The sequence below is a fragment of the Falco rusticolus genome, chromosome W (genome assembly GCF_015220075.1).
Source record: "Falco rusticolus isolate bFalRus1 chromosome W, bFalRus1.pri, whole genome shotgun sequence".
In the NCBI taxonomy this organism is placed as follows: Eukaryota; Metazoa; Chordata; class Aves; order Falconiformes; family Falconidae; genus Falco; species Falco rusticolus.
Genome location: NC_051209.1, coordinates 8,656,415 through 8,683,802, shown reverse-complemented (window position 1 = coordinate 8,683,802; position 27,388 = coordinate 8,656,415). Strand labels below are relative to the sequence as shown.

Below are 27,388 nucleotides of genomic sequence, written 5' to 3'. Positions count from 1 at the left end.
CCCTGAAATGTGCATATGGGGATCTTGTTTCTTCTATAGCTACTATTAACCATAACATTACAGAATCACTTATGGGAAAGGAGCTATGCCATGAAAATCCATTGTGAATATGTATATTTTTTAAAAATTCCTGGAAGAAAATGACCTGTATTGACTGATGATTATCAACAGCAGTTATACTTGAAATGATTAAATATATTTAATACCAGGTCAGCTACTCTTGTTTCTGACATTCTTGAAGATCGATTTCAGGTCAACATTTCCTTAGTTCTAAGCAGGGCCTGAAAAAACAAATTTTTTTACAGAACTAATAGAAAGTAGAACAAAGCAGACACAAGACTCAAGACATTTGTAAAAGCAGTTTAAAAGATCATAATCTCTAAATGGTGTAACTTGAACCAGCCTTTTGCTAAGCCTACTGGTCCTGATCCACCAGATACTTAGATGCCTTTTATTTTAAGGGGAAGCCAAGGCTCAGATTCTGGCCTTGTTAAAATTGGTGGCAAAACGTCAATGGAATTAGCATTTCACCATGCAGGGTAGTTTACGAGGACATATGCTAAGGATGAAAAGAACTTTGTTTCAAGCATTTTCTTGCCTTTTTTAATATATACATTTGGAAGAGAAAGGATATTCTTGAGGCCTATTAGTCCATTATGTGATTTATTTTTGGCTTGGGGCTTGTCTTGGATCCCAATTGTTTTCCTACTGTGTGAAGACTAAACATGGTTGAGGCAAGAGGAAGTTGAGATTGAACATTTAGAAGGGTGTTTTACAAAGTTTCAAATAATTCCATATTTAAATGAACCTACACAGTAGTTCCAGTTCACAAACAGTGGCAGTTGCAACTGCTACAGAAGCTCATACTAGATTCACTAGCTCACTATATACATTTGTCTGATGTATAAAGAAAAGGACAAGCAATTAATCAGTTAGTCCATTGCCGAAACAGTGAAATGATAACACTTCTAATGTGGCGTATGATGCACGGACTCGGGAGCAGATCAAAGGCACGAAGACACTCGAAGACACCTCAAAGACACTTTATTAAAATCAAACAAGCCTTTTATACCTTTACAGGGGGCTGACGTGTCAGCCTGTAACTATGCTCAGTAATTTTCCACTCCTAGCTCTTTTTTCTGTTGCAGACACAGCAACTTAGCAACTCCCTTTATCTACAAGGCCACAAGCTCTGCAAACTACTCCGTATCTTAAAGTTTCTCTTCTTGCTCCTATGGTTTCCTTCCAACAAGCATAACTGTGTCTCTCTCCCAAGGTCAGTTTTCGCTCACTGACGCCGTTTGAGCGTCACATATCCACATCTCCCCCTTCTTTATATATAAAAAAGGCTTGTTTCAATGCTCTATCTATTAAAGTTTGCACACATTTTAACATACACGGAAAGAATACTATAAAAATGAATAAGTACCCTACATCTATTTGTAATAAGCTCTTTATCCATGCGGTTAAACCTAATCTACTAAAAAGATGTCCAAAAATGTTAAAACCATCACTTTGTTGTAGTTTCTGTACTCGTTCTTGCATGTTTTCAATACTTTTGTGAATAGATTCAGAATGATCAGACATATTCATACAACAAAGTCCATCAAATCCTGACAACCATGACCTTGCGCTAACAATTAAAAATCTATTGCAGGTCTATTCTGTAGCATAGCATGTCTTATTGAATCAACATCTATCAATAGTCCACTCAGGGCTAATGAAGTTGCATTAGTTTGTTTTGCAAGCCAACAGCCAAGCTTATTCAAGGTGGTTAGCACTTGTGGTGTTCCTACCCCTGGAGCAAATATAGATGCTGCTATAATTCCACCAGGGCTCCAAAGTTCCATATTATCTTTACAATCAGTTTTAAAGGCATGTGGCAGTGTAACTTATGATTTATAATCATGGATGTATTGGGTGTTAACAAGGTTAACCTTCCAATGCTACATGGTCCTCCTTTCGCATGGGAGGGAATGCCAGGCCACACACGATCTCCACAGATTAGAAATAATCCTGTGGGCAGTTTAAGTGGATGATTGCTAGACTTCGATATATTAGGAGAAGTATAATTACACCAAACACTATCATTTCTATACGCAGGTATGGTAGCATTTAACCATTGAATCATTTTTATATCATCTTTGCCTGTGTAGTTGAAGTATACACAATAATCCATTTTTACAGATCCTAATAAATCCATTTCCTGTGGTTCAATCCTACTATATGCTAAATAAGGAACCCAACCATCCCAATTGTTAAGCACATCACCAAATTCTGAATTATGATCCATTTATCTGAGGGAACAGGCCAATCATCAACAGGTTGTCCAACCAGACAGGTTGTAAAAGGATTTTCCGGTGAAGCAGTTGACAAACATAGTGTGTCCTGTCCCATGCGATTGGCCAAGGTTACCCAGATGTTGGTTTTGGTTTACCCAGATGTTGGTTTTGGGTTGAGATGGGATCCATATTGATGCAACTGACGTCATGGCACAGATGATGGTGATGTTATCAATTTGTTAATAAGTTAAGATTGATTGACTTTGATTGATTAATTGATTTTATAAAATCATTTTATAAAATTAAAATATAGAAGGATAAGAAATATTTTAATGAAACTTATAGTTGCACAGTAAAAGCTGTTATGAGATCTTCTGTACATCCTGTACCAAGGCTAGAAGAAGGGGCTAGAACCATTGTTAAACTTAGGTAATAACTTTAGGGTTTGAAAGGTTTCTTTGTATTTGACCAGTCTTCTGTATGTAGAAAGTGTATTGAAATGTCAGAATATGAGATTAATGGAAACCGGGGAGAGTCGACTGGAACAGCTTGTAGTTGCCTGCCAAGAAACTGTGAACTTTAGTAAAAGGTAATTCCGGCAGGGGGAGATCGCGACCACTGACTCATATACCACCTACCCAAATCGTACCCCAGACCCATTTCTAGACCTTTCTAAGCTTTACTGTGCAGAATCGGATATAGGAGGAGAATATGTTAATGATTTACGGGAAATATCATGGTTATGCATGAATACTTAATGAATATGTATGAATAAGTTCTATATATGGTGTCTAATTTTGAGACCTGGTGTGCGTTGATCATGAGATGACTCGCTCACGCACCCGGCCGTTAATAAAGAAGTGTCTGCTTATCTACATCACATTGGTGTCGATAAGTTCTTCATTCCGAGATTTCAGTAACAGCGATGACTGAGATAACGATGGCTCGATCCATCAAGCTGGTACCCATCTTGGGCCAGAACCTGTGGAAACACAAGCATAGCCTCTACCCCACGTTATTAATGGAAAAGGACCCTCCCATTGATTTGTCTATAAATTTTTTACTAAAACTTGTGCTTTCTCATTAGATTTTGAAGCACTGTGTAAGCCAAAATGGCGTTTTATAGGAGGTCCTTCCTCCATCCAACTATTTAAAAGATTCAAAACATAACAAGCTTTAGCTATACGCTCCTGTGGGGTTAATCCTAGTTTCCTCCTTTTTTGTTTTTGCAACATAGTTTTAAGAGTGCTATGTGTGCGTTCAATAATGGCTTGGCCTGTGGGAGAATGTGGAATGCCTGTAACATGCTGAATTCCCCATTGTTGAAAAAATGTCTGTGTCTTATGCGCTATATAGCCTGGGCCATTATCTGTTTTTATAGTTTCTGGAACTCCGAGGATGGCAAAGGCCATAATAATGTGTCTGCAAACATCTTTTGCTTTTTCACCTGAGTGTACTGATGCATAAATGCAAGATGAAAAGGTGTCGATAGAGACATGTACATATTTGTACTTGCCAAACTCTGGTATATGAGTAACATCTGTTTGCCAAATTTCAAGTGACGAAAGACATCAAGGATTAGTTCCTATTGATGGTGCAGGCAAAACCTGCTGACAATCGGGACATGATTGTATAATTTTCCTCACTTGGTCTTGAGTCAGTTGAAATGTGCGTTGCAGTGCTTTTGCATTTTGATGATAGAATTCATGAGATAAACGAGCCTGTGCAAAACTGTCAAGTAAGACCTGCATGGTACCTGCAAGCCTGTCTACTTGTGTGTTTCCCTCACTTATGGGGCCGGGTAGGGAGGTATGAGAGTGTATGTATTGTATAAAATATGGATGTGCCCATCAATTTAGGAGCCACTTGAGCTCCCAGAGAAGAGCAAATAAGGCTTCGTGTGAGACTTCCTTCAAAAAGGAGTGTTCTAGCCTAGAAACAAGGCCTGCCACGTAGGCAGAATTTGTGATAATGTTTATTGGGATAGTCCATAATTTGAAAACGCAGACTACTGCGGAGAGTTCTATTACCTGAGGCGATCCTGTGACAATATATATGTTGCTTTTCCAGTTTCCTTCATTGTCTCTCCAAACTATGACTGCTTGGCCTGTTTTACCAGACCCATCAGTGAATACTGTAGGGGCATCAGCTATTGGTGTGATAGCTAATTGTGAAGTAGGTAAAAGAGAAACAGAGTGCAGGGATTGTATAATTTTGTGTCCTGGGAAATGAATACTTATCTGTCCTGTAAAATCCGCTAGAGCACACTGAAAAACAAAAGAATGGTGAGTTAAGAAAGTTAGCTGTTTTGTATCTAGAGGCAAATACATAACATTAGGTTCAACATCATCTAAAGTTAACAAACGCTCTCTTCCTTTCTGAATTACCATAGCTATCATTTCAATAGCTGTAGTAACTTTTTCCAAAATTATGTGGTAAAAATATCCATTCCAGAATAATCAAAGGATATATGTCTTGTGGAACCCACTGTGCTAAGAGACCATAGGATTGAAAAGTTGAATAAAAAATGCAAAGGCTAATAGGGTAGTCCATTTTTTGCCTATGAGTGACTTGACCTGTTAATTTTACAACCACTTTATCGAGAGCAATTTTTGCAGAGAGGGTAAGCGTTCGAGGAGACGTCAAGTCTGGATCTCCTTCCAATAGTTTAAACAGGGGATGGAGTTCTTCAGTAGATATCCCTAAGAGGGGACAAACCCAATTTATGGTTCCTAACATTTTTTGTAAATCATTCAGAGTCCTTATTTCTGTTTGCAAGGTGATATGCAGAGGTTGGATGTTTTGTTCTGATATTTTCCATCCTAAATATCACCAAGGTGGTGTTTCTTTTATTTTTTCTTCTGCAATGTTGAGTCCTGCTGTCGAGACTGCTTGGACTACTTGCTGTTTCACTTCTTGGGCTGTCTGTTTTGATTCTGCAGCAATTAAAATGTCATCCATATAATGGTAAATTAAAACATTTTCAAAACATTCTCGTATTTGGCTTAAAACTGCCGCCATAAATTGCTGGTATAGTGTAGGACTGTTTTTCATGCCTTGCGGCAACACTTTCCAATGGTATCTTTTATGTGGCTCTGCAGCATTAATAGAAGGCACAGAAAAGGCAAATCGTGGTGCATCTTGTGGAGCAAGAGGTATCGAAAAAACCCAGTCTTTTAAATCAATAACTACGAGAGTCCACATTTGCGGTAACATTGTTGGCGAGGGGAGCCCAGGCTGTAAAGCTCCCATATCTTCAATGACCTCCTTTATTTTTCTTAGATCATGTAAAAGCCTCCAAGAATTATTTTTCTTCTGAATCACAAAGACAGGCGTGTTCCGTGGGCTAGTTGTGGGGACTGTGTGACCAGCTTTTAGCTGTTCATTCACCAATTTATGTAGCTGCAGCAGTTTTTCTTTTGGGAGGGGCCACTGATCTACCCACAGGGGCTCATTTGTTTTCCAGGTTAATGGTGGGACCTGCTGCAGGATAGTAGCCCCTAGAAAAAATCCGTGCTTAAATGCATACCCCATTGGCTTAAACAGTCTCTGCCCTAAAGGGTAGGAGATCCAGGCAACACATAAGGCCTGATCAAAGCAGATCTCCCTTCTGGTCCCATAATAACAACAAATGCTTTACTCTGTTTTGGAGAAGTTTGACCACCAATTCCCGATAGGGAAGCATGAGCGTCTATTAAAGGCCAGTGACTGGGCCATTGTGACACAGAAATGACTGTAACGTCTGCTCCACTATCAACAATTCCTCACATAGCAATTCTTGTCTTCCCCAATTGCAAAGTACAGGACAGCTGAGGTCGATTCATAGTTAATTGCTGAGTCCAGTAAATTTCTGGCATCCCTGTAGATTCAAAACAGCCTGAACCCCGTGTTACACATGTAGCATTCTGTGATTGGGGTATAAAATATATCAATTGTGCAATTCAGCTTCCTGCTGGTATAGTACATGGTGGCATTGGAGTCCACGCCATTATTTTAATATCTCCCTCATAATCAGCATCTGACTCCTGGCAGCACAAAAAGGCCTCTTAATGTTGTAGAGGATCGTCCAATTAACAATGCTGATTTTTCATTACCGAGTGGACCATATGTGCCTGTTGGAATAAGCACAAATGAGCTGTCTTGGATTATTGTTTCTGCTGAGGTGGCCAGGTCCACTCCGGCACTGCCGCTTGTGTTGGTGCACAGACTGCTGCAGCTCCGCAGGGGGGCCAGTCGGAGAGGTGATTTGTTGTCATAGCGCAACCCCTCATGGTGCTCCACTTGGAGTTTCCTGGTAAGGTCAAAGACTGGCCGTCCTGGTCAAATTTTGATCGGCATTGATTGGCATAATGACACCCTTTATGACAGCGCGGACAGATTCCAGGCGGACGCCCTTTATTATTCACTTTTGCTTTCAGACAGTTCTTTCATAGATGCCTGTACTGACCACATGAAAAGCATTGCTTTGACTTAACTGATAGCGCTGCAAATGCTTCTGCAATCAGAGACAAATCATGCTGTCTAGACCCAATATTCATACAAGCATTCAACATATCATCAAGGCTAGGATTCTTTAAAGATCATAATACTTTCTGACAGTCAGGGTTTGCGAGCGGCGGGGAATAACACGCAGCCGACTCAATATGAGTGATAAAGCATGATTCACTTTATTAGCCCAAATCGCTCTTATTTATACAGTGTATCTAATTATGCATACTCAGCAGTCTATGATTGGCTAGAATCACTACCTAGTCATTTACATGGTCCTCCTACTTGCGGTTAGCTAGCTTACATAACTTCTTTATCTTTACTGCACATACCTCCTCAGAATTGTTTGTGAAGCCTGTTAAGGCTGTGGTGTCCCTGCAACTCCACAGCCATCAGCACAGCTGGCAACCTCAGCTGAGGCCTAGTCTTGATAGCACACCGGTTAGATTTGGCTCTGCTCGTACAAATGCTCTAATGATCTGTGACCCTTCTCATCCAGCCATTCTCCAACAAGGGTTGGCATTTTTAATAGCAAGTTGTTTAAAAATATATTCATGTGCCATCTCATTTTCAATCTGCTTTTCCAAAGCCTCATTAAGTCTGTCCAAAAATTTCATAAATGGTTCATTTGCTTCTTGTTTAATTTTGACAAAAGGCTGCCTCTGTTTACCTGCTTCAGGGGCAGTTTTCAAAGCACAGAGTGCCAATCGTTTTACTTGCTGCAAACCCGCCTGGCAAATCCTAGCTTGTGCAGTGTTGGTGCTATGATCAGCTTGCCCTAGTAATACATCTACATTAACTGCTTGCAATGGATCATGCGCCCCCAACACTGAGTTCTCAGCAGCTTGGACGTCTGCAAGCTGCCTCGTTTTTGACTCCCACATAGTATATTGCATGTCTCTCATTATCAAGCGAAACACCATTTTAAAATCATTAGGGGTAAACACATGAGTATCACAGAGAGACTCTATTAAATGAGTTGTATAAGGAGCCCCAAGTCCATGGTCCATAACTGTTCTCCTGATATCTTTAATAAGAGCATACGAGGGAGCTTCCCATCACAGATCTTGATCTGGCACATACACAACAGGGAAAGCACACAGCAGATCTGTATCCCCTGCTCGCTTTGCTTCCCCTTTTACATCTGCCCATTTATCGTGAGGGTCTGGAGGGTATAAATCTGGCTCTTTCTGGATCAGTAAGCTCTGGGTCAAAAGGATTATCTGTGTCATCATCGAGAGTATCAGGCGGTAGAGCCGCAAGAACAGTAGCAGCAGGTTTAGATTTTGGTCTTACGGCAGGCTCTGCTAAAGAGGGTAGTGATGAAGGAACCGAAGAAGCCTTTTCTGCTTCTTTTGATTGTGAGCCAGTGTGAGCTTTTAAAGTTTCAAAAATAATTCGCCAAGGGCTCAACAGAGTAGCTGCTACCTTATCATTTTTTGTAGCACAGTCCCATAGATGGATGCTTATTTTATCCCAAATCTCTGGAGTATAAATGTTAGTGGTATTAACAGATGGATCGACTTTTGATGCCCATAGAAGAATGCGTTTTAATTCTTCCTCATCTATTTTCTTCCCATACTTCTTAAGAATGTTAGTAAAAGCTTGTAAAACAGTTCTCTGTTCTTTTGTTAAAGCAGTCCCCATAGTTCTCAGCCGCTTACTGTCATCCTGCGATAGGTAATTGAGCGCGCTGGATAGGCTTCCTTTCAGTGTGTAGTCCCGTAGTTTGACTGAGCTACGCCACCGGATCAACAGCTAGTTGATTTCGAGCCTTGCGTTGGGTGCCATTTGTGGCATATGATGCATGGACTCCGGGAGCAGATCAAAGGCACGAAGACACTCGAAGATACCTCAAAGACACCTTGAAGACACTTTATTAAAATCAAACAAGCCTTTCATACCTTTACAGGGGGCTGACGTGTCAGCCTGTAACTATGCTCAGTAATTTTCCACTCAGCTCTTTTTTCTATTGCAGACACAGCAACTTAGCAACTCCCTTTATCTACAAGGTCACGAGCTCTGCAAACTACTCCGTATCTTAAAGTTTCTCTTCTTGCTCCTATGGTTTCCTTCCAACAAGCATAACTGTGTCTCTCTCCCAAGGTCAGTTTTCGCTCACTGATGCCATTGAGCTAGCTCGAGAAATACCCACATTCTAAGATTCTTATGGGACAATCTGTTGATAGAACTCTAATTGGGGCTGGGCAAATTATTTATTTATTTTTCATCTTGGTTCAGCAGGTAAGACAACAGAAATATTTTGGTTTTAGTTTTAAACAAAATATTTTTTATATTTTTCATTTCTGAACCTTACATATGTAAATAATTAGGGCCTTATTAAGCAGATATCCTCCGTAACATGGATATCCTATATTACAGAGTCAGATGCTGTATTCTGTATGAAGAGCATATAGAATGTGACTTTTTCCCATACTTCTGCAACAACTGTCTGATTTTCTAAATGCCAGACTGCACAGCAAGTATATGCAGATAAATCATGTGCACATATTAGGCATATCAGACTTATTGGGCATGCATGGGGGACTTTTCACAACATATGCTGTTAGTGTCATATGCTGGACTTGCTAAGCATGTCTGGGATGGTCCCAGACTTCAGCATTTAAAATCTGGCAGGTCTCTATGAAGTGTGTAGCAAAGGCGCTTAACTCAGCTGGCTACTCTCCTGCCAGCAATAGAGAGTCCACCTCTTCCAGGAAATTATTCAGAAGGCCTAAATTAGACTCTTGCTGCAAATCTACTTACTTATGTGATGTAATTGTCCCCCTCTCTCTCCACTGACTATAAGAAAACTTTGGGGACTTAGTTCACTGAGTGGGAAAAGCAAGACCTCCCTTCTAATGAACAGCATCATGCTGTGAAGTAAGCTGTTTGTGTGGTCCAAACCAAATCATTTCAGCAGAGCATTGCACAGGGTTGCTCTGCTTGATTCAGAGCATGGGTCTGAACCAAGGTCTTGCATATCAGCATCTCAACTACCATCCTATAAGGCATACAGATGTGGATGTCTTGATTCTTCCTGTCAGAGTTGCCTAAATTTGTGTGGAATATTTAAATATGCTTTTGGGTTGGAAAGCAGAACTGTTTAGCTAAGTGACTGTGATACTTATTTGTATGGTGAGACAGCTTAATCCTGTTCCTGCTCCACTGAACATTCAATTATGACAAAAATTATAACAGCATGAACAAGTAAGGCTGAAACTTCCCTCTCTGATTGTTTTATAGTATGGTATCTTTTGGGAGACTGGGATTACATTCTCTCAAGAAGAAGGAAGAATTTAACCTGGTATTCCTGGATAATAGTTGAACATTATTTCCAGCATTTCCTCCAAATCTGTGCTCTTCTACCTCATGTAGACATGTCTTTTTTTCTTCTTCTTCTTTTTTTTTCCAGCTGAACCTATTTGGTGAATATGGGTCTGTTTAAGGAATCCCTTTTGTGGATAGGGAGGTGAATAATCTGTTGCTTTTTCATTTCTTAGTTCCCTCTTGAGTCTTGCCTTTCCTATTTTTTTAAAATTAGTTTTGGAATATAATATGCATGCAGTGATCCTCAGCTTGTAAACACATATATTAAACTCTCCTACTAGGAGCAGTTCTGTTAATTTCTATGTGGCTAACTATGCAAGTGTACTTAAGCATATGCCAAAGTATTTTCAAGTTTAGGGTGGTAGCAGTGTAAGTATATTTTGAATACTGTATATGCCTCATGTATTTATATGTGTACACAAAAGTGTGAACTTTCCACGTTAGGTTCAAATAGATTTACAAACATTTTGAACTGGCACAAATCCATATGTGGCTTAAAGATGCCAAAATGAAAAAATATTAATGCTGGATAGAACTTTGGGGGTTTTTTTTCAGCACTAGACATCACTGCAGATTCTGTACAGTGCTTGTGTGCAGTGTCTGTCTTGTTGCCCAAAGCCCATGTTTTTCGGAGGGCATAGACCTAGGTGGCACAGCTACAGAAAGAGTTACCACTTGTCCTGAAGGTGAGAGGGAGTGGAAGTGATGCCGAAAAACCTCAGAATGAAGAAAACTGCTAAAAGACTTTTTGTACTTTTAGCAGCAAGGTATTCATTTTCTCCACAGAAACTTGCTCCAAAGTACAGGTGTGAAACAGGCTAATTTATACATTTGACATACACGATTGCAACATCTCTTCATACATTTTTCATGTAATTACAAAATCTCATCGCATATTAATGATGGGCAGAGTCTAGGCGGGGCCTGGGTGTAGTTTTCTCTTGGCATCAATTTTTAGAGGGTTGTTCTGGCCTTTGGCCTTGCTCAGGTGGTCTTCCTCAGAGTTGAACTTTTCAACTTTCTTTCATAAGTGACCCTGCCAGGATCTTGTACATGAATCTTGGCTTGTTACCATTTTTTTCTACTGATGTGTCTAACTCTACCTAATTTATGATTTCTAGTACCTGGTACAGCGATTTCCAACAATGGCTTAGGCCTGGGTACAGTGAGCAAGAACAGGGCAATTCAGCTCTACATGCTATGGTTCCTCAGTAACCAAGTTGAGCAATCTTGTAATGCAGGACAGAACTTTTACCTGAGACTTTTCTCAGGTGGATCTTTAGGTTTTTAGGCTTTTTTCCTTTTCAGAAGAAAGATGGTTTTGATCTTCCCTGCCCTGAACATTTCTTGCAACTCTCCATGACATTCATGTCTGCATGGAGACAGGGTAGTCATTCCCTCCTCTTTGGTATGCTTGTATGTGCAGGTTTTGCCTGCTGTACAGCACTTTGCATCTTGTAATGGTTTTTAATAAACAATTTGGCTGGTCATCAGGTGCCCACCAAGCTGCTCTATCATCCCTCCTCCTCAACTGGACAAAGGGAAAAAATATGACTAAAAGCTCATTGGTTGAGATAAGAACAGGGAGATCACTCAGCAATTACTGTCATAGGCAAAACAGGCTTGACTATGGGAAATTAATTTAAATTATTGCCAATAATATCAGTGTAGGATAATTAGAAATAAGATCAAATCTAAAAAACACCTTACCCCCACCCTTCCCTTCTTCCCAGGCTCAACTTCACTCCCAACTTCTCTACCTCTTCCTTCTGAGTGGCACACGGGGATGGGGAATGGAGGTTATGGTCAGTTCATAATGCTTCATCTCTGCTGCTCCTTCCTCCTCATGCTCTTCCCCTGCTCCAGTGTGAGGTCCCTCCCATGTGATACAGTCCTTCATGAACTGATCCAGCATGGGTCCTTTCCATGGGATCCTTCAGGAACAGACTGCTCCAGCATGGGAGCCCTGTGGGGTCACAGGTCCTGCCAGAAGACTTGTTCCCGCATGGGCTCTCCACAGGGTCACAGCTTCCTTGAGGGCACATCCACCTGCTCCAGTGTGGGATCCTCAATGGGCTGCAGGGGGGACAGCCTGCCTCACCATGGACTTCACCACACACAGATTGCAGGGGAATCTCTGCTCTGGTGCCTAGAGCACCTCCTCCCCCTCCTTCTTCACCAACCTTGGTGTCTGCAGAGTTGTTTCTCTCACACTTTTATTGCTCTTCTCTCCCAGCTGCTGTTGTGTAGCAGTTGTTACTCTTAAATATGCTATCACAGAGGCACCACCAGTGTCACTGATTTGCTCAGCTTTGGTCAGCTGCAGGTCTGTCTTGGAGCCAGCTGACACTGGCTCTATCAGACATGGGGGAAGACATCTGGCATCTTCTCACAGAAGCCACCCCTGTATGCCTTCCTGCTACCAAACCTTGCCACATAAACCAAATACAGTGCAACAGGTCAGCAATCACTGCCAGCTTTCAGACTTCGTTGCTGACTTCTGATCAAAGACATGGAAGAAGCCACTTTCTTACTTTGTTTTTTGTCTTTTTCAACAGTTACATCGCAAACCAGCAGAAATTAGAAAGCATCAATGACAATGAAGTTGGATTTTATGTTGGACTTAAAAATCTGTGAGTATATGGGAAAATTATATTTCTTTATTTCTCTTGTAGAAGCATTTACAGACCTCATGATAGAGCAGGGCTAACTTTTTGCATTATAGAAGACATCTGTAGAGCTCGCAGTTCAGTCTAGTTCAGGGGTCCTCAAACTACGGCCCGTGGGCCGGATACGGCCCCCCAGGGTCCTCAATCCGGCCCCTGGTATTTACAGAATGCCCCCGCCCCTCCACCCCCCCCACCCCCCCCGGGGGTTGGGGGGGGAAACCAAGCAGCCGCAGATGACTTCCTGCCACTTCATCCATGTGCCGGCCCCCTGTTTAAAAAGTTTGAGGACCCCTGGTCTAGTTGGTATTTCATCCACTTTTTTATTTTAAACATTATCATTATTCTATCCATTGTATTTTAAATGAACTATTCTAAGTTTTATATACTTTCACAGGACTGTGGTGGATTCAGGCTTAAGGTTTGTGTCCCATCAGGCATTTGTGAAAAACGTCAACCTACAATACATGTGAGTAAGGATAGCTTCTGTCTTATAAGTTAAAACTGTCCAAACTTTGTTAACTCCCTTCTCTCTCTTCCTGTTTACTTAATATAGAATGTTTTAACTTCTAATGGCCTCCTGTCATTAATAGGCATGAAATAGGACATGTATGATAAGGAATTTGTAGATCATAAGAACATAATGTGGAATGGCAAAAAGACCCATCCTGTTCATTATCCTGTTTCTAGCAGTGGTCGCTAGCTGTGTCTCTTTTAGTAAGTAGTGGAGTGCAAAGAAATGCATCTCTTTACTGAGTCATTTGGTGCAGAGAGTATGATGTCCACACTATATGCATCACACTCACTGACATGGGTTTGACTTTGGACTAGCTCTTCTCTGATTCAGTGGGCTGAACATGTTTTAGCAGCTAGAAGTGCATTTGCTCCATGCATGGACCATGGTCCATTTATCTTCTAATGTCGTTTGACTAGTTTACATGCCCTGAGATCCTATCATGACTGTGAACTTAAGCTCAGTTCTGAGCTGAACTGATGCACTCAAAGCAGAATATAAGATTGTGATTATTTTCCCACCCAATTGCACTTTGCAGTTTATGAATTTCAGGAAACAGAGTTGGTGCCTGTGCAGCTTTTTGATTGTGTTTTTCTAGATTACTTACAGTTTAAATTTAGCAAAGTACAGAGAAAAATGATCAGTTATAAAGAAAAATTTTGTGGGATATTTTTTTTACCTTAAAAACATATCCCTGAAAGACTGGAGTGCTTTTCAGTGGGACAAACATAGAGTAACTCATTCCTGCTACTTAAATGGAAAATTGTGTTTCCAGTCCTACAAAACACTGAGATTGTGTGGGGTTCACTGTTTTAGCCAAGTATTCAAGTGTGTGTTTAAGTCCATCCATCTTTGTTAGACATATTTATCACTTAATTAAACCCTTGCTTTTATTAAAGTTCTAATGAGATCAAGAAGACATAAGGCCAAGCCTCAGGCTTGTAAGATGCCTAAAAGCTTTATTATAATATGGAAGAATTGTTGACTCGGGTTTTGGACTGATTGCCTTGTTAATAAAAAGGACTCACTTTCTGCACCTGTGTTTTCCAAGGAATAGCAATTAATTTATGTAAAGAAGTGGGCATTAATATCTGAATTTGCCTACACAATAATTGCTGTCCTTAACATGGAACAAACACTGGAAGAGTATGAACTGGATCTTGCTGGCCTATGAGGGTTACATATTACTTCATATAGTCCTTAATGAATTAAATTGCTTTTACTATAATCAGTTGGCAAATAAGGAAAGTATCTTCCAGAATGAGTTTGTGTGTCTACCTGTGTGTCAGTTTCCCAGTGAATTATGATTGTATAAGATGAAATTGCATGAAGTCAAGTTCATATGTACTGACTATGGAAATGCACAATGAGAAAATATTGGCTAAGTGGCACAGTTGCAGAGAAATGTTTAGTGGCTATATTGAAACAGAATCTGAGCATAATGCAGCAGAACAAAGCAAATTCAGTCTATGATCATGTCATGGTTTAACCTCAGCTGGCAACCAAGCTCCACGCAGCTGCTCACTCCCTCCCTCCACAGTGGGATGGGGAAGAAGACTGGAAGAGTAAAAGTGAGAAAACTCAAGGGTTGAGATAAAGACAATTTAATAGGTAAAGCAAAAATCTGTGCACACAAGCAAAGCAAAACTTCCCACCAGCAGGCAGGTGTTTGGCCATCCCCAGGACAGCAGGGCTCCATCATGCGTAATGGTTACTTGGGAAGACAAACACCATAACTCCAAACATCCCTCCCTTCCTTCTTCTTCTCCCAGTTTATATACTCAGCATGACATCCCATGGTATGGAATATCCCTTTGGCTAGTTTGGGTCAGCTGACCTGGCTGTGTCCCCTCCCAATTTCCCATACCCCTCCAGCCCTCTCACTGGCAGGGCACAAGAAACTGAAAAGTCCTTGACTTAATATAAACATTACCCAGCAACAACTAAAACCATCAGTGTCCTATCAACATTGTTCTCACACCAAATCCAAAACACAGCACTGCACCAGCTACTAAGAAGAAAGTTAACTCTGTCCCAGATGAAACCAGGACAGATCAGAAATAATTTTGTGTAAGTCTTTTGCATCTTTTCCCCATTAATTTAGCTGCTGAGAAGGCATCTATTGGAATACTGTATATGGATTAGAACACTGAATCTACTTATCTAGAAAGATATTTGAGAAGAGCAACAGAGCTTTAAGGACTTTATAAAACAAATAATTTTGGGATAGGCTGAGAAGGCTGGGTTTGTTCAATATAGTAAAGGAAAAAATGAAAAAGAATATACAACTTCAGATTTTTAAAAGGAAAGTGATTATGAAGAGGAGAATAATCAGTTTTCTCCATGACCATGAGGATAGGAAATAATGATTTTAATTTGTAACAAGGAAGACAGATATTTGGAAAACTTTCCCAGATGTATGGGCAAGTAGACACTGCAAAAAATAACTGAGAGAGTTGGTAGGAATCCGTTCATAGTCTTTTTTGCCTAGTTCCTTAGGAAAATGAGGTTCATGCTATCAGAAAGTGTCTTTGTCTCCAGTGGTTGATTCTAACCAAAATTGATATAGGTGAATAGGTTTTGTGAAAATTCGCCATTGGGCAGAACATAGAGACCCTATTAGGGGTCCTGCTTAGGGGAAAAATATCATTGTGCACCTATGTCCCATTGGGCACTAGAGAATACATATGGACAAGATGTTTTTAAAATACTTCAGCCACAGGAAAAGCTTCAACTGGAGCACACGATAAATCATGGAATACATCATACCTGTTGGTATGCAGGCTTTATTAAAACTCTAGTTCATGAAACTGTTAGAAACAAATTAAGCTGATTGACATCTGTTACGTTGATGTATATGCAATTGTGATTCAGAAGAAGGTTATGAACTAGGATCTTGTCCAGTCTAATACTATGGTTTTTTTGTTGGGGAATTAGGATGGCTGGGGCTCTTACATAAGATGTTTCTGTATTGTGATACTCTAGTATTTAGAAAGTGGGAGAGGGGTGATTTTCAAAGCCCCTTCTATTTGGCTTGGTCTGGAGTCAGAGCTTGAGCCTGGGCTTTCCCTTTTAGGGTGTTAAGAAAGATCACATGAAATGGAACAACTTCAGCTGGACAGAGATTTCACTGAGGGCCCCATCATTTGATGGTTAGGGAGTCCACCTGGTATGGAAGAGCAGGGTCCTCTGCTGTGCAGAAACCAAGTTTTAAATCTTGTCCTCCCATGACCTGGAATATGTTGCCTTCCACTAGACTAATAAGTGGCATAGGTACCTATTTGCAGGTAGCACCCACTGTATGTCTGGTTGTATTTCAGGGAAGGCAGGATTTAGTCACTGTGCAGGTAAGAGAAGCAGGCACTTGTCTTATTTGGGAATACCAAGGGGGCATCTGTGTGTGCTGCTCTGCAGTGTCAGGATTGGATGGGGTTTTTTTGATGAGTGAGAATCATCTATGGAGGGGTAAGATTTGACGTGTTTTGTATAGTCTCAGTGCTGGAGAGGAGAGCTCAATTTCACAGGAGGTTTTAACTTCCTTTCAACCTCCCAAACTATTATTTGTGAATATTAGGAAAACCATCATAGTTAACATATTGACTGGATTTTACTTGGCCACAACTTCTGTCCTACATGCAAATTGTACCTTAATTTTGTCCATCAGGATCCACATGAGATGTTTCCACCAGCATCTACTGTAGGGCATGTCAGTCAACCTGAGTAATGAAACAATAGCTCACTCATTTTGGTCTCACACATTGCGACCAGTCAGCTTGCAAACTTCAGGCCATTGTTTGTTGGGGCTCTTGCTGTATTGAATGATTATACTGAACTCTGAAGCAAGTGGAAAAATACTGAAGAGATAAGACGAGGTTACGACCAGAACAGTGGGATGAAGAAAAAGGAGCAAATTGCAGATGTTTGCACAAAACCAAGGCCGACAGGACGCGATAAGAAGAACTAGGAGACCGCAGAAAGGAGCCTACGTGCCAGAACAAGCAGAAACAGAAATCTTCCCAGTAAACAATTGTTATCCAATCATATTATTATATGCTTGTAAGATAGCCAATCACATTATCGCACGTTTATAGAATGCCTTATAAAAGTTTACCTGGTTTGTACAATAAACGGATCAGATCTTGAACTCCGTGAGTATTCGTATCTGACTCCCGCTCGCCTGAAATGCCCGCAGCATCTGGTGACCCCGACGATCCGATGAGGGTCAACAGGATCGGTTAAAAGGTCAGGAGGATTCATTAAGGATCGTGTTACAAGCTGCGGAGCCGGTGAGGATCCTGCTGCCAGCGGAGAGAGAGCTGGGCGCCCGAAGAAAGGCGGAACGTGCACGGCTGACCGGTGAGTCAGGAAATTTAAGCAGGATGGGAATCACTGCATCAGTGGTGGAAAAAGCAATCGTAGACAGTTTGATGAAACTGGCAGAAAAAACTGAAACGCCAGTCTCACGGCAGGCAGTAGTTGATCTGCTATGTTGGAGTCGCCGCCGTGGTTACCTTGCTTCTACGCAAGATGTATATAATAATGAAACATGGAAGAAAATAGGAGAGGACTTATGGGAATCTGTGCAAGTCGGGACTAAGGGGGTAAAGACTTTGGCTCGCACGTATCGGGCTGTACGGGGTATGGTCGCGCAGTTACACGGTGAGGCGCAAGTCGCTGCAGCTGTTAAAGCTGCAGTGCGGTCTCCCGGCGATCCTACTGCTCAGTCGGAGGAAGAGCCAGAGGGACAACCTCCGTGTGAAAATCCCCCCGATTATACATCCAAAGCTTATCCAGTACCGACCACTGCTGAACGAATAGCGTGGGGATTAGATGATGAATTACCACCCTGGTGTCCTAAAAAGGAACAAGCGGCGAGCGGCGGCGTGCGGCCCGGCAGGCCCCGTCCCGGCCGCGGTTTCTCTCCAAGGCGGCACCCCACCCCACCCCACCCCCCCCTCCGATCGGCGCCATGGCGATGCAAGCGGCCAAGCGAGCTGACATCTGGCTGCCCCCAGAGGTCAATAGGATCCTTTATATTCGGAACCTGCCGTATAAAATCACAGCGGAGGAAATGTATGATATCTTTGGGAAATACGGACCTATTCGACAAATCAGAGTTGGAAACTCTCCTGAAACAAGAGGAACAGCTTAAGCTTCTCAAGGAAAAATACGGACTTGATTACAAACCCACCAAAAAAAAAAAAAATAAAAAAAAAATGCTTCAGATGTCACCGACAAGAAATGCGTTTCTGCTTTGAACTAGCAAACATCTCTGTGTTTAAAAAGAAGCTTTTTTGCCTTGATGGAGATAATTTATTCTGTATTCTGTATTTATGCTGTATTCTGAATGTGGAAATTGGTTGGGACTAGGAGGCTGGCTTAAAGGCATTTTGCAAACGGGATTATTATTTTTGATCATTATTGTAATAATAGTTTCTTGATCAAAACCAGCCAAAATTATTTGTAAGCATTAGGCATATCTGAAGAGAATGCCTTTATTTGAATCAGCAGTTAAGGTGTAGTTTAGTCTGATGCTGTGGTTTTATCTGCTTCTGGTGAATTTTTGAAGTGATGAAATCAGAGATACTAAGAGTTATGAGGTAATAAGGTAATAATCTAAGTAAGGGTGCTGTCTTTTATATCTACAAGTGCAATATGCTTTTATGTAGCAGAGAGAAACTTTAACAATAATGTTGCTTGAGCGAGATGTGCATGTGACAACTTGGGAAAAGGGATATCACAACTGGAGTGCAACAGTGTTTCTATGTCTGGCAGAGTGAAATCTTTCAAGACCTGAGTTTAGACAGTCTAAAATAAGTTGTTAGCATTCAGAAAACCCATCTTAAGCCTCTTTTGCTTACATAGTGTTATGGAAGTCAACTGCTATTGTAGAGAATTAATGATTTTTAATACATATTAACAAATACTACTATTTTAACTTGAGGCAGTTGAGTGAAAAATACTCACGTGTAGCATTTGAGGGAATGTCAGCATAAATCGCACTTACATTAAGACTGCATTTTTAATTACTGTACTCGTTAAGATTCAATGATGCCATAAGGCTAAGGCCTTTTATCACAGATTGGTTCTGAACTAAAAGGTGTGTGCACATGTAGATATGCACATTTGTGTTATTTTCCTTAATTGGCTACCCTTATATACACTGGCCTGATTTTGAGCCTTTGGGAGTAAACTATACGGCTATAAATCAATCATATTGGGGTTGGTTAGATCGGCAGTATAATGACATGAATCATGGCCTTGGAGATAACTGTACCTGGTGGAATACTACACTTATCAAAAATATGTATTTTTTGCAACAGTTGATTTACCGTTTAAATGTATCAATTTATTTACCTCAACAAGAATTGAGGGTGGTTGAGGGATTTATTGAAACAAGGTCTGTCTATATTGTTGTTTGTTATTCTTTTGTTACTTTTAGTGCCTTGCCTTTTACAATGTTTTCAGAGCTGTGTGGAACGCAGTATTAATGCTGTGTTTAAAAAGAAAGGGGGAGGTGTTGGGGCTCTTGCTGTATTGAATGATTATACTGAACTCTGAAGCAAGTGGAAAAATACTGAAGAGATAAGACGAGGTTACGACCAGAACAGTGGGATGAAGAAAAAGGAGCAAATTGCAGATGTTTGCACAAAACCAAGGCCGACAGGACGCGATAAGAAGAACTAGGAGACCGCAGAAAGGAGCCTATGTGCCAGAACAAGCAGAAACAGAAATCTTCCCAGTAAACAATTGTTAACCAATCATATTATTATATGCTTGTAAGATAGCCAATCACATTATCGCACGTTTATAGAATGCCTTATAAAAGTTTACCTGGTTTGTACAATAAACGGATCAGATCTTGAACTCCGTGAGTATTCGTATCTGACTCCCGCTCGCCCGAAATGCCCGCAGCAATTGTTTGCTAGAAGGAATCAACAAAAGTATAGTAAATAAAATCTCTTAAAGATTCTGTTCTAAATGTTTATAAAATGTATCCCCATAATTTCTCTGAAAATTATCTTGTACTCAGAGATCAAGGGCTGAAAGTAGGGGGAATAAACACTGGGTTTTAGCCAGGGAGCAGGGGGAAGAGGTTTAATCCCTGTTTTAAATGCTATGCAACTTAAAATATGGAGACCCTATTTCACTTCTATAATACCACATAAAACTCGTGGTATTTTGGCTCATAATGCTGATTTGCACTACACTATTGTCAATTTTACAGTTTAATGCTCTCACTATCTTTAATTTGTGGACTGGTAAGACTATGGAAACTCAGCATTATTTTGGTTTGGAGAAAACATTTTTGTAAACTTAGGAAGGGGAGCATTTCTGATTCAGATGAGCATTTCTTTGCTCTGCATAATGGGAGAGGACCTTTCATTTAATTAGCACTGGAAACTGGAAACTGTAAACACTTAATTGACATAAAAAACCCCAATATAGGCATTTTACATTTTTGCTTTTGATCTTTCCTGTGGGTGCATATTGCACATGTAATTTGAACATAATAAATAAAAGTCTCTGATGTGGATGTGTGCTAGTACGTGAGTACAGAGTTTGGTGCACTATCAAAGAAAGGGATACAACCATTTAACTTATGAATAAATTAAGCATATAATTAACACCTGGACTTTACATAATACTTGTGAAACACAATTAAATCTGATGCTTTTCTGTAATGAACACAAGTGCTTTAAGTGAAAATATTGACCCCCTGTTGAGTTTGATTTTAAGGAATATAACTTCAGCCACAGGTTGGATTCAAATCCTTGAAACCCATCAAACTGTAAAAAGAGATGGAGTACTATTCCTTTCCCACTGAAGTTAAAGGAATAAGGACTTTTTAGAGCTGGTTTAGGCTCTTCATTGTTTTTTTTTGACACACAAACTGTATTGGGAGTGTAAGAAGAAACAGCCCTAATTAATACAATTTTTCTGTTTTCCCATAGCAATTTATCCAGAAACAAGCTCTCAAGTTTGTCCAAGAAGCCTTTTCACCATCTGGGTTTGTCTGATCTGTAAGTTGTCATTTTTTAAAATAAAGTTTATTTATGGCTAGCAATGAAAGGACTTTGAAGTTTGTTATTTTGAAGCTACAGGTCCATCAAAGACTAGAAATTAAATTCTGATCCAAAGAAGGTCTCAAATATGTTGCCAGTGACATAAGTGCAGAGAGATTTTAATTCCAGGCCTTCAGAAAAGATCACATTTATCTTTTAACATAAATTTATAGATCAAAATAGCTTTTCCCCTTCAACTTTAAAATACTTTAAATGAGATTATTTCACACAAAACTACTGGTGCTTGTATTAAATATTTGAGCTAGTAAAAAATACAGCCATCTACAGATCACAGGTTCATAGAATGGTTTGGGTTAGAAGAGACCTTATAGATCATCTATTTTCAAACCTCCTGCCATGGGCAAGGACATCTTCTACTAGACCAGGTTGCTCAAAGCCACATCCAACCTGGCTTTGAACACTTCCAGGGATGGGACATCCACAACTTCTCTGGGTAACCTGTTCCAGTGTCTCACCACTCTCATAGTGAAGAATTTCTTCCTTATATCTAGTCTAAATCTACCCTCTTTCAATTTAAAGCCATTCCCGCTTGTCCTATCACTACATGCCCTTGTAAAAAGTCCTTTTCCAGCTTTCTTGTAGGCCCCTTTAGGTACTGGCAGGCTGCTATAAGGTCTCCCTAGAGCCTTCTCTTCTCTAGTTTGAACAACCCCAACTCTCTCAGCCTGTCTTCATAGGAGAGGTGCTCCAGCCCTCTGATCATCTTTGTGGCCTCCTCTGGACTCACTCCAACAGGTCCATGTTTGATTTGCTAATCAGTGATTTAAATTTCATACAACATGCTATATAGCTAGATTATACTATACATTTCTGTTTCAGGGCCATTTTTTCAGTTATTATTTCTACATTACATAGGGCCTTTACTGTGATAGTTTTTCAGAGTAATATACATGATGAATCTTTAAGGTTGTGTGAAATCCTTTTTTATGATTAGAGTAAGAATTTGCCTGGCTCTGTAAAGAATTTATCCACTTAACTGTGGCGTATGAAGGCACGGACTCAGGTTGTGGTGCAACCAAAGATGCTTTATTGTGCAGAGAAGGTCATATTTATATCTCTGAGCTCGGATACAAATTCCAGCTGTATGTTCCACCAGGCTTGGGGTGGAAGCTGTTCATACAGTTACATAGCTATATATGGTTATAAACATGCAAACACCTTTTGGCCAGATAAACATGTTTTTCTTTCTTACTTTCCTTCATAAGAACCAGCTGTTTTCTTACTTCCCATTAGTAACGATCAGATAGTCTCCATCTTCCTCTCCCACACTTAACAGCAATAAGCTTTTTCCGGAGTGGTCTTTCTGAGATAGTTGAGCAGAGTCTATCATACGAGAGAAAAATTTGTGATGTGTTTAGCTGCTATGAAATAAAATGGATCTTAGTGGAAAGCCCAATTCTCCAGGCACTCCTGATTTACACCAGTAAATTTGAGATAGGGATTCAGCCCCCTGTGTGATCTCTCTGATCTGTAGCAGGATGGATTCTTAATTGGTGCAGACAGAGCTTCATTTTCTACAAAGAAACCATATCTACTTACAGTTTGCACTGCACTGAGGTCTTTGATCCATACCTTTTTAAAGTAGAGTTCAACTTTCAGTTTTACCTGCATGAGTACTTTGAATTTTTTTTCTATATGCATGATACGTTCTTAAGAAATTGTTTGATTTTTGCTGTAGGATATTGCTGGACAATCCATTCAAGTGTTCCTGTGAAATTATGTGGATCAAGAAATTTCAAGAGACCAAGTTTTACAGAGAAACTTGGGATTTATATTGCATAGATGACAGCACCAAGAGAACATCCTTGCTGGATATGAAGGTCCCAAACTGCGGTAATACTCTTTTAACATAAAGTTCTTACTAAGATATTGTGAGAAAGAAAAAATAAACATGCTTTTTGACAAGATACCCATCAAGATGACAACAGTGCTGCTAAAGGAAAAGTTTTTTAGGGGGTAATATTAACCACTCACCGGTCTTTTATGCCACATGGAATAATTTTGGGAGCTTCACATAAAGCCTTTTTTTTCCTTGAACCTTTAAAAACATACTGTTATTCAAGTGCAGGAAAACAGAGTATCAATTACAGATAACACACAAGAATTATATAAAATGCATGTACCTTTATTGAACAAAATAGTAGTGCTTCCAAGCTGAACAGACACAAGGTTTTGCTTCCTTGAATTTTTTTTTCAGTTATGTGAGGTAAATGAAATCTTTCTTTTCCTTCAAAAATACAAAATCTACTGCTAGGGCTACAGGAAGGAAATTAAAAAAAATGTGCCTACTGAAAGAGAAAAAATTAACAAATAGCTGGTTTTCATGCAGATAAAACTTTGCATAGGCTGTGCAAAAGAGACCTTACAAGCTTAGGTTTGTAGCATTTTGCAGAGTATTATCTTCAGTTAGCTTATATGGATTTGGAAATGGTGGAAAAATGGTGACACTAAGGCCATCCCCTTTGTTTTTTGAATGCAACTTCAATTCCTGTATTTAGTCCTGGAACAGCTGGTGGAATATTTCACCTGATAGTTGAAGAGATACTCTTCCTCTGTGGATGGGGGCAGAGCTCAGGTATTTCTGATTTGATGTGAAGCCTATTGAAGTCTGGAGTTTTCTTTGTGGGATGGGGTGCTGGGGTGCTCAGTGGCAGTCAGATAAGAGGAAAAGAGCAGGGTTTCCTCACAGAGGGCTGATTTGGACTGGGAAAGCTGTAAGCAAAGGTGAATGTCAGGAGGAACAAACAAATTCTACCTTTCTTTCTTCCATTGTTGCCTACTGAGCGCCCTTCTCTCCAATGGCTATACGGAGGGTGCAACACTCTCTGATTGCAGTCACTGGTGAGTTAGAGCCATGGAGGGGACCTACTGTGGACCCAGTATGTGCTGTGTTTAATGATACTAATGCATAACCTGTGTTGGTGGACTTATGTACTGCAGGGTCTGGTCTGATTTACCTGAAATGGGAGATGATACTGAGTTGAGCTAAATTGACCTGATTGGCTGCTCCAGCTGGATGGACTAGAAGGTAGATTCATCTGCCAGGTGTTGAAAGGTCTCCTGCTGGAGTGAAATCAATTCACACAAAATGGGAGTGACAGCATAGCCTCTCTTAATGTCCTTGCCCAGCATATCTAGAAACTGCTAGGTAGCTAGGATTTTCCTTTGAAAATTCTCAGTGTTAAATTCCCTGAATTAAATGTGTAAGACATTATTTCCTTCTCTTGAATTCTTTAGAATCTGCAGCCCCAGCAGACTTGTTTCTGACCTCTTGATGCTATGTAGATGCTATGTGTACACATGTGCACATCCTGTGGACATATCTTAATTAAAATACTTGGCATGAGAAGAGAAGGTAGCACTTCAAACTAGAGGGGGAAGAGGAGGAGGAAAGATGCCCTTGACTGTGAGCATTTATGACATTCAGACTGAAGTATCAGTATGTGGAATTTTGCATATGAGGAATGAGTCTTTTGCTGAAGAGCTGTGAATGTTAGCACAGGCCTGCAAATTATTCCCACATTTGGTTTAATATTAATTTACAGGATCCAAATATAACTAGACTTTATACACTCTGTATTTTTCTCTCTTTTTCTTCCCCACTACCTCTTCTGGTGAGTTTTTCCCCTTAATTTACTTTTTCTGGTATGAACCAACATAGGACATAGCTTTTTACTTAGAAGAGGTAGATGACAACACAGCCATTTCCTAGATGGAGAATAGGAAGTCCTTGGTGAAAACAAATGACAGTCTTCATGAACATGGCTTGTCTTCTGGAAGATATATCAAACATACAATGTATGGCTGGCATAGATGTTGCTTTCAGCATTTCTGTACATCTTTTTCTTTGTTTAAAAGCACAAGATAGTTTCCAGAAAACCCACTAATGTACTTGGCTTATTTAATTTCTAGCACAGTCTGAAAGGCCAGTAAGTATAACTGAAACAGAGGAAGAAGCCCCTTTTAGCTCCTTTGGATGTCAGCAGTTGTTTTAGGCATGAAGGTCTTTGTGAATTTTGTTAATGAAACATTTTTTAAATTTTTTTTACTGATTGTTTCATCCCATGTCTGGTTTCTCGATTTTTTAATTTTGGGGGATTTTTTAGGTACTAAGCAAACATAGTCTTTTTTTTTTTTTTTCCTTGCAGGAGTTAATTACTTCATAATGTAATAAAGTAGCCTGTATGTGGTAAAAGTCCTGATAATAGGACACCTTACTAATAAATCTCTTCCTGTGAAGTTGGAAGAGACCACTGTGGTTTCTTGGTCATAAGGCTCTGCTTTGTAGATAATTCATGTGAAAATTAAAAAGGTAATTTAATTACTGTTTATATGGTAGAAATCATAGAATCATAGAATGGTTTGGGTTGGAAAGGACCTTTAAAGTTCATCTAGTTCCAACTCCCCTGCCATGGGCAGGAACATCTTTCACTAGACCAGGTTGCTCAAAGCCCCATCCAACCAGACCTTGAACACTTCCAATGATGGGGCATCCACAGCTTCTTTGGGCAACATATTCCAGTGTCTCACCATCCTCATCGTAAAAAATGTCTTCCTTATGTCCAATCTAAATCTACCCTCTTTCAGTTTAAAACCATCGCCCCTTGTCCTGTCACTACAGGCCTTGGTAAAAAGTCTTTCTCTGTCTTTCTTATAAGACCCCTTTAAGTAGTGAAAGGCTGCAATAAGATGACTCTGGAGTCTTCTCCAGGCTGAACCACCCCAGCTCTCTCAGCCTTTCTTCATGGGAGAGGTGTTCCAGCCCTCTGACCATTGTTGTGGCCCTCCTCTGGACCCGCTCCAACAGGTCCATGTCTTTCCTGTACTGGGGACTCCAGAACTGGAAGCTGTACTCCAGATGGGGTCTCACGAGAGCAGAGTAGAGGGGGAGAGTCACATCCATCAGCCTGCTGGCTACGTTTCTTTTTATGCAGCCCAGGATACAATTGGCATTCTGGACTGCAAGTGCACATTGCTGGCCCATGTGCAGTTTTTCATCCACCAGTATCTCCAAGTCCTTCTCCACAGGGCTATTCTTAATCAGTTCATCCCCTAGTCTATACTGATATTGAGGATTGCCCTGACCCAGGTTCAGGACCTTGCACTTGGCCTTGTTGAACGTCACGAGGTTCATATGTGGCCAACCTCTACCGCCTGACAAGGTCCCTCTAGATGGCATCCCTTCTCTCTAGGGCATCAACTGCACCACTCAGGTTGGTGTCGTTTACAAATTTGCTGAGGGTGAACTCAATCCACTATCTATGTCATTGATATAACTCCATCATAGAAGGCCACTGGATTATTCAGGCACAACTTGCCCTTGGTGAAGCCTTGTTAGCTGTTTCTGATCACTTCCCTACGTTCCATATGTTTTGAGATATATTCCAGGAGTATATATTCCATGATTTTAGCAGGAACAGAGGTGAGACTGACTGGTTGGTAGTTCCCAGGGTCTTCTTTTTTACCCTTTTTAAAAATGAGTGGGATATTTCCCTTTTCTCCAGTCATTGGGGACTTCACCTGACTGCTATGACTTTTCAAATATAACTGAGAGTGGCTTAGTGAGTGGCATCAGCCAATTCCCTCAGGACCCTGGGATGGATATCATTCAGTCCCATGGACTTGTGTATGTTCAGGTTCCTCAGGTAGTCTTGAACCTGATCTATTCTTACGATGGGAGGGAGCTCATTCTCCCAGTATCTGCCTTGAGATTCAGGGACTCAAGAAATGTGGGAAGAGCAATTGCCATTGAAAAATGAGGCAAAAAAAATGCTGACTACCTCAGTTTTCTCCATGTCGGTTTTTACTCGTTCTCCTGTCTTTTTTATCAGGGGATAGTACATTTTCTTTAATCTTGCTTTTTTTTTTTTTTTTTTTCCAACATACCTCTAGAAGCTCTTATTATTATTATTCTCATCCCTTGCCATATTCAGCTCCAACTGTGCCTTAGCTTTTCTGATCACATCCCTACACATCTGGGCAGCGCCCCTATATATTTCCCAGGATACACATCCCTGGTTC

General features: G+C 40.4%; 1 protein-coding gene across 3 annotated transcripts in view; it reads left to right on the top strand.

Moving 5' to 3' along the window:
- Positions 1-27,388, top strand: part of LOC119140817 (BDNF/NT-3 growth factors receptor-like) — a 246,231-nt gene that overhangs the window by 7,354 nt on the left and 211,489 nt on the right. For all 3 annotated transcript variants that reach the window (XM_037372444.1, XM_037372445.1, XM_037372446.1), the window contains 4 exons: positions 12,659-12,733; positions 13,164-13,235; positions 21,236-21,304; positions 23,046-23,200. In XM_037372444.1, the coding sequence (XP_037228341.1) occupies positions 12,659-12,733; positions 13,164-13,235; positions 21,236-21,304; positions 23,046-23,200 (371 nt within the window). The remainder of the gene's footprint in view (positions 1-12,658; positions 12,734-13,163; positions 13,236-21,235; positions 21,305-23,045; positions 23,201-27,388) is intronic.